Genomic DNA, 8230 nt, shown 5'->3' with positions numbered 1-8230 from the left:
AAGTAGAGCTCTTCGTAGTAATTAATATTAGATCTAACTAAGACAATAAGATCTCCATGTGCCTTGTTAGATGGATGAATGGTGTGGTAGGTTTCCGTATAACTTGGTTGGTTTCCTTAGTGGAATGGATTTCAGAGATCAAACACATCTATATTTTGGTTTTCTAAGAAGGTTTTAAGTTCTAATTTATGCTGACGCAGGCCATTGCATTCCATGTGGCAATTCGACTAGAATTATCCGCCATTATCTCCTCACAATTTTGGTAAGCGCTCTGTCAACACTGTTGAATTTCGACTTATAAAATTTTTCTTGATGGTCGATACGACTAATGAGTTTTTCTATAATTCCGTGATTTCAGAAGAAACGCTTTTTAAAAGTGATTCCTTAATTAGTCACTGTTTCCATGAGATGCTATTTCAGCATATATATTGTTAAAATTGTTCGATTTCAGAACCTTAGGTTTTATCCTAGGTGGAATCTTCTTCGAATTTTCTTGATGGAATTTAAAAATCTAATTTTTAACTTTCCCCATTAATTTCTTATTTTTGACAATTACATTTCTTCTGTTTTGCAAAAAAACAGTTGCTTTAACCGCACAGCTATAATTATAATTTGCAGTATGGGCCTCTTCGCAGTTGACGCACTTAGGTTCAGAATCCTTTGTTTTACTACATTCCGTTGTAGAGTGCTCGCCGGCACATCTGACAGCGGACTCTTCTGTAGCAACTGCTATGAACATAGTTGTAGCCTTGGCAATTCTTACATTGCACATCCAGGTCGTTTTTACGTATTGCGTCGATTTTCATCACTTAATAGCCTATGATTTTAATACCATAGATTTCTTTTATTGACTCAGAGTTGGCAAACGTGAGCATGAAGAGCCTGAGTCTAACATGGGATTTGATCCTTTTACCTTCATTAGTTGGATCTTTATTGAATATTGTCTTAAGGATATTAGTTGCCGATATAACTTTTAATCCTTTAGATTCCAAGTCCTGTACGATGAAAGTGGGATCAGTATCCAGATCAAGGGGCATCACTCTGATGGGGCGAGTATTTCTATCGGTAAAAGTATGCCATTCTATTTTTTACTCGGATTTCTTCATCTCATTGAGCAATAAAGTATATCTATGATACTCTTCTCATCTGAGCAATTAATCTTCAAGTCTCTAGAAGAAAGAGCCGATATTTTACCTTTAAAAGTCTCTTTGTGTAAACTATTACTTACTCTGTTGATATCTTTTAATTCACTAATATAAATTGATAGCGGAGCAGCTTCTCTCTTAGATATCCTAGAGGCTGATTGAGAAGAGAGATTTGATCTCGGTAGAGTATTTTCGTAGGCGAGTCAGAAGCCTTCCTCTTCTTCTTAGCCCTTTTTGATTTGAACTAGCCAATCATATTGGCTTTCGGTCTGCTTCTCTTTGGGGGAGTTAAATTCATCTGTATGGTAGGAAATCTTGCGATTCTCCAGGGTAGTCAATCTGTCTTCAAGAGATTTAACCTTGTCATACAGTAGACAATTTTCTTCTTCTAGAGATAAGCATTTCAATCTAAGTATCTCAGACTCATTGTAAGTATTATAATTCTTAAGTAATGATTGAAGAATCCATGAAGTCAATCTCTAAGGAGGGTGAATTTTTCAAGTTAGTACCTGGGCTGGCACCTGGGATAATGTGAGATCCTGAGATTGTTTTCTTTATTGCCAAAATAATTACTAGTTTTGGTCCACCCCGGATATTTTACGTTTCCGTTATCCTGCAGCCATAGCATGCATATCTTGCAGCATTGCGCAGAATCGATCGATTCTGTGCAATGCTATCTCATGATAAATTGGCAGCAGATATCAAGTAGAAACTGTTGAAATCACGTTATGATTTAAATAATAAAATATGTTGTTTTGCTTTTTAAATCATAAACGTGATAAATATTAAAAAACGTTTAAAAAAATTTCTTTTTTTTTTTGTTTTATTTTAACTTTATTAAAGGATTAATTTTATCTATTTTATTAATAGAAATTAATATTTTAATATTTTACATAAAATTATTAGATTCTTTCAATATTCTTAAGACATCTTAAAAATCGTAACCTTTGTCCTCTGTATAGCAACACCAATAATCATCTTCTTAGTACACTTGTTAAAGATCGTATCCTGGATAACATTTATTAAGATCAAGGTCATTGAAGATTGTTTCTCTTATTTTCATTTTTGCACTGAAAATTCATTTTTACGTAAAATTGAAAATAAAAGAAACAATCTCTAATGACCTTGATGATATTATATATATAATAACAAATGTTATTTAGGGCATGATCCTTAACAAGTGTACTTAAAAAATGATCATCAATGAACAACATTCAAGATTACTAGTCGTTAATCAGACATCTTGGATGATACTAGTAATGGGATATATTTACTACCTTTCAAGCCTTATAATTCAAAAAATACTTAACGAAAATGAACTTTATTATAGCGTTTTGAAAAGCTTTTACATCGATTCCTAAATTCCGGAATCAAAATAGTGTTCAATTAAAAAAAAAATCGATGTAACCTTGATTTGACTTTGGCGACGTCACCAAAGTCAAACTGATAAGATCATTGAATAGATTTTTTTAAACTTAAAATTTTCTAAAATATTTTTCTTAAAAAATGTATACTTTTCGAGATATTCAGCCCGGGAATTTTTGGCGGGCACTGTATATATAATTTATTAAATAAAGTGATATATTAAGAATCGTGAGACTTGCTTCAAAAAGTTTCAAGAAAATTTCTTTGACTCGATAGAATTTAATTTTGAGTTAAATTTATTTTCTTACAATTGTGTTTTTCATGTTGTTTGTTATATCGCAGGCAGATCCGCTATCGCAAAATCTTTTCTTTTTGGAGCCGAAGAGATGGCGACCGTTAAGAATGAAATTGTCGCCCATATTTACAGCTAATAAATTAAAGGAAATGTTTGCCTTAATGTCAGAGTGTGCCGACCATCTTATACAATATATGGACAAACTAACGAATATAGACAATTCAGTAGAATGTCTTGAGTTAACAACCAAATATGCAATGGACGTTATCGGTAATTGTGTCTTCGGCATTGAAATGAACGCATTATCGGACGAGAACAGCGAATTTCGTAAGATGGGAAGGGAACTATTCAATCCGTCCGGAAAAAATTTATTGCGAATTAAAAAATTAATCAGACAAATTTTTCCTTGGTTTTACAATATTCTCTTTGGTTATTTTCTGCCACATAGAAATGTTACCAAATTCTTCATACGTACTATAGTGGAAAACATAAATTATAGAGAAACAAATAATATCATTAGGAACGACTTTATTAATATATTGCGCGAATTAAAAAACAATCCAGATAAATTGGACGGTATTGGTATGTATTCATTGTATCTGCCATTATTTATTTTTCTTATGTTATAGAATATTTTATTTCTTGTGAAGACTGTACGAGATTGCATATATTTAAAAAAACTTTATAAATTGGTAAATTTATTTACTACAAAGGACCCAGCTCCAATGCTTTTGATCTTAACATATATTGTTAATCATCCCGAGTAACTGCTTTAACAACTAAGTGGCGCTCTCTTATAGTTTCTGAGATATTTAGAGTTAAACTATAATTTTAGTAATAAATTTAGTACTTACGGACAATCTTGATCTTGACATATGTTGTCAAAGTTATGATCTTGAGGAAATTTTAAACGTCTATCGGCATTCTTTAAAAAATTATTAATAAAATAAGTTTTACAAATGAACAATTTAAATTTTACAAATGAGTTTAATTTTATAATGACTTTTCACTCAAGGCAAGTTTCACTTCCATCCATCCCATTGAGGGATGTACGATGATTTATGCGAGTAGATCTTTCGCCTAAAAAGTCGCACGCATCTAAGCAGAGGAGAGATGAGGTGGATTTTGCTTTGCGCGGAAAGTTGTGTGCTCCTAGGCAAGGGGGAAGGTGGAGCTCACTTATAGCGTATTTCACTCATTCGATTTACTGACTCGACTCTGATTCAATAGTCTGTTCTGTTTAGCTGCAAAAGAAGAGCTAAACTGTGCAAGAAATACAATTAAAAAGAACAGATCGTTGACTCGGAGACGAGTGGAATCAGTAAGGGTCTCTTTCAACCTTGGTTAAGTTAATCGATGGTTATACGGGGCTCATTTAGACCCAGTTTCACTCATTATTACTCATTATTACTTAAAATAAGTTAAAAATTAACCATAAGTTTTGAAACTGGGCCTAAATGAGTCTCATGTAACCATCAGTTAACTTAACCGAGGTTAGTGAAAGAGACCTCTAATCGAATACGCTATTTAGTATGGAAAGTCGGACTTCCCTAAGTAGACGTGGACCTCACTTCATGTAGAAAGTCGGACGCCACTAGGGAGGGAGATGGAGTGAATCCATGATGGAAGGGATAACATGGACTGCGTTCCATTTAACGCTCATAACGCTCGTTATAAAATAAAAACGGACTATGAATACTATCTCATGTTCTGGCGTTTCATAGTTGCAGCCCTTAAACCTCATGAACATCCATAGATCGAGAGGGCGGAAATTTAGAGAGAGACACCGTTCAACTGCACAGTGTGTGCCACAGTACACATGTTATCCTTTTCACCATGAATCCTTTCACTATGGATGGATTTCGCTTTGTGTGGAAAGTCGTAAACGGATTGAGGCATTTTGATCATTCCAAGCGGATATCTTTGAAACTATGAGAGTTACGGGAAAAAATTTTATATAAAAGTTATATATATTTTTTCTTGGGGAAAAAAGGTGGAAATAACAGATTTTGCATATGGAGCATTACCAAGATTAGATCGAGGTCAACATGAATTTTTAAACAGGAATGATTATTTTTTGTCGTACATTCTTGTAGCTGAAGTTGAAACGTTTTTAAAACATTATAATAAAGTATTTTTTTATTAAGCAATTTTCGAGAGATGTATCTTAAAAAGTGCTTATTGAATCATGTAGCGTTATTCTTAATCAAAAACTGAGTCAAAAAATCCCGAGCCATTCTGTAATTTTTGCAATAGATAACAAAATATTAATTTCTAAACATTGCCAAATAACTGGATAAAATCAACACATGAGACAACTTTAAAATATCTTTTTGTATTTTTTATTGAATATCTTAAAGATGTTGTAAGAACAACGGGATAATCCCCGATATTTAGAATAAGGAGAGGGATGGTAGGAGGGGCACAATGAGAGTGAAAGCGATTAGTCGGATTCAAGCTCCGTTTTTGTTTGCAAGTATCGCCGAGTAGCCGAATTATCTCATTGGCATATTGGAATCTGGATTGAAGCGGTTCAGAAATTAATCTTGGAGCGCGAACATTGATTGCGAATAAGGAAACCTGGGAGTTGTTCCCAGCCTAAAGAAGCAGAAAACTTGTGGAATAAATTAAAAAAAATCATTCTGGAGGAAGCTCACAACGAAGAGAGAACTAGTAGCGCCGTGTGAGCATCGTCACTCACTCTCGAGTCGTGAATTAATTAAGCCCCTGGAATTGATTCTTTTGTTTATTGATGCGAGCTGTAAAGCTTTAGTAAAAATGTAGGCGATCGAGCGCGATTGTATTTGTACGAAAAATCTCTAAACTGATTGCAAAGACTTGTAAATTTTGTTCATTGATGTACGAAATCTGATTTATGTAACTTAAATGGAATAATTGCATGTAAGAATAATTTTAATATAATATCCGGTAAACGTTCAATTTAACTTTGATGTACTTTAGTTAGGCAATAAATGTATTTATCACGTTACAATGTTAAAGATATCTTAAAGTTAAATTAAAGAAAGTTCTTAAAGTTGATTAAAGAAAGTTCTTAAAGATATCTTAAAGTTGTCTTATGTGCCGATACATTTTACTCATTAGGTAACTAAAAAAAATTGCGAAAATGATAAAGGAATTTTTGGTTCAGTTTTTGATAAAAAATAGCTCTATATGATTAGTAGCCGCCTTTTAAGATATACTCCGTATATAAATTTTTAAGTAATAAATAATCTGTTAGAAAATTAAATTTATTTATAATAAGAAGAAAATAATATTTTAGATCTGACGGACGGTTTATTAGCTTCTCAAGCAATCGCATTTTTCGTTGGTGGTTTTGAAACTTCATCAACCACTATTACTAACGCACTTTATGAATTAGCATTAAATCAGGAAGTACAAGACAAATTGCGTGAAGAAATCGACGAGGTCTGTGCAAAACTTGATGGAAATTTATATGATGATATTAAAAAAATGAATTATTTAGATATGGTTTTTAAAGGTACATCATTTAAAAAAATAATTAAATAGGGAAATAATACGCTATTTTTGTTTTCGTCTATCTTTTTTCAAGAATATTACAGTATGATTTCATGCTAATAAACTTTAATCAACCTATTATAGTTTTTCAATGCGCATAAAAACATAATTTAACATTATTTTTAATGCAGAAACTTTACGGAAATATCCACCAGGAACGATTATTATGAGACAATCCTCATCGAGTTATACTTTTGATGGTACTAAAGTTAGTATACCGAAAGATCAAAAGGTATGGATTCCTATTTACGCGATTCATCGAGATCCGAATATTTATCCAAAGCCAGATGTTTTCGATCCAGAAAGATTTAATGATGAAGCTATACAGAGTAGGCACCCGATGTCTTACTTACCTTTCGGAGACGGACCAAGAAATTGCATTGGTAAAGATAAATAAATTTAAATATCACTTTTCGTTCTTTAATTTGTATATTAAAAATATTTTCAATCGGAAAATATTTTTAATCGAAACCTTTGATCTCATTTATACATTAAGAGCTTTTTTTATTTTCAGGAGCTCGTTTTGGTATTTACCAGACTAAACTTGGGCTTACAAAGATACTTCGGAATTACAAAATCGAGACTTGTGAGAAAACTCCAATACCTTACGTAAATGATCCTAGAGCATTTATATTAGCACCAAAAGGTGGACTGCACTTGAAAATGATTAAAATTAACCGGACATAGTTCTTCCCTAATTCTCTACAAAAAGTATAATAAGAAATGGAAGAAATCTATCATATAATGATAGGAGTTATTGATGTATTGTTATAATTCTTATTGATTTTTTTAATGTGTATTTTTAATGTGCATTATCATTTTTCACTTGCTAATTATTAAGTAATTTAACTTACGTTTATTAATTACGTATTTTATAAAATCCATTGCTTTCTTCTTTATTAGTTAAGGTAAATATATTTTTAAGATAACATATATATTGAAATTAGCAATCTATAAAGTATTAAAATTAACTGCGAATATTAAACATGTACATTACAAATAAATTCAATTATACGTTAGATTTTAACCTTTATTAAACTACTAAATTAAGATTAAAACCTTTATTATGTAATCTAACCAATCTTGTTTTAGTATATAAATTCAATGTATATGATTAGACGTAATCCGTAAATTGTAATGATATATCGACCAAAAAACTTATGCTCTTAGGCCGTAAAAATTGGGTTTTGCTCAATTCACTTAGACGCATTCTACAATAAGCCATTAGTCATAAATCAGAAGTTAGAACCTGGAAATTGACGACTGTAATTGATCAATTTTCAACTTCTAACTTCTGATTTATGATTAATGGCTTATTGTAGAATGCATGAATCGAGCAAAACCCAATTTTTAATGTGAACGATTAAAGACTAAAAACTGTGCAGTTTAAAGACAGAAATAAATTATTAAACCTCATTCGGTTTACGGCTGAAGACCTCCTAAAATTAAATTATTGTGGACTTAAAGCCTTTCATGCCTTTTCATGCGCAGCACGCTGCGGTCGCAAAAATATCATGTGATGCCGATTTTTCATAATTGCTTTCGTTGCATTTATTGCGCACAGAAAGAAATAACGGCAATAGCATATGTATTAAAGTTTAACCTCAAATATATGTCTTTTATTTGCTCAACTCAAAAATTAATATGAAAAACTTAAAAAGCTAAAAACTTTTAATTATTATGGTAATTATTCCTGCACATAGAACGCGGCAAAGCTTGCCGCGCGGCGGAAGTTGTCCATACTAACTAATAATTCTATAAAATATAATAAATAAAATGCCAATTTGACCCGACACTGGTTATTAGTGTGTAATACATATGTATATGTATAATATTATTTATTCAAAGTGAATATTAAACGTATACGTTACGACCTAAGATACATTTT

The 8230-nt window shown here is 31.8% G+C and overlaps 1 protein-coding gene across 1 annotated transcript in view; it reads left to right on the top strand.

The window, feature by feature from the left end:
- LOC108756840 (probable cytochrome P450 6a14) overlaps positions 1 to 7029 on the top strand; it is a 16270-nt gene extending 9241 nt beyond the window's left edge. Inside the window, exons 2-5 of the mRNA XM_018500941.1 lie at positions 2853 to 3387; positions 6086 to 6304; positions 6474 to 6725; positions 6857 to 7029. Of these exons, the coding sequence (XP_018356443.1) occupies positions 2853 to 3387; positions 6086 to 6304; positions 6474 to 6725; positions 6857 to 7029 (1179 nt within the window). The remainder of the gene's footprint in view (positions 1 to 2852; positions 3388 to 6085; positions 6305 to 6473; positions 6726 to 6856) is intronic.
- The last annotated feature ends 1201 nt before the right edge of the window (positions 7030 to 8230 follow it).

Source organism: Trachymyrmex septentrionalis, unplaced genomic scaffold (assembly GCF_001594115.1).
Source record: "Trachymyrmex septentrionalis isolate Tsep2-gDNA-1 unplaced genomic scaffold, Tsep1.0 scaffold13, whole genome shotgun sequence".
NCBI lineage: Eukaryota > Metazoa > Arthropoda > Insecta > Hymenoptera > Formicidae > Trachymyrmex > Trachymyrmex septentrionalis.
The sequence above is the reverse complement of the archived record's forward strand: the minus strand, read 5'-3'. Positions and strand labels throughout refer to the sequence as shown.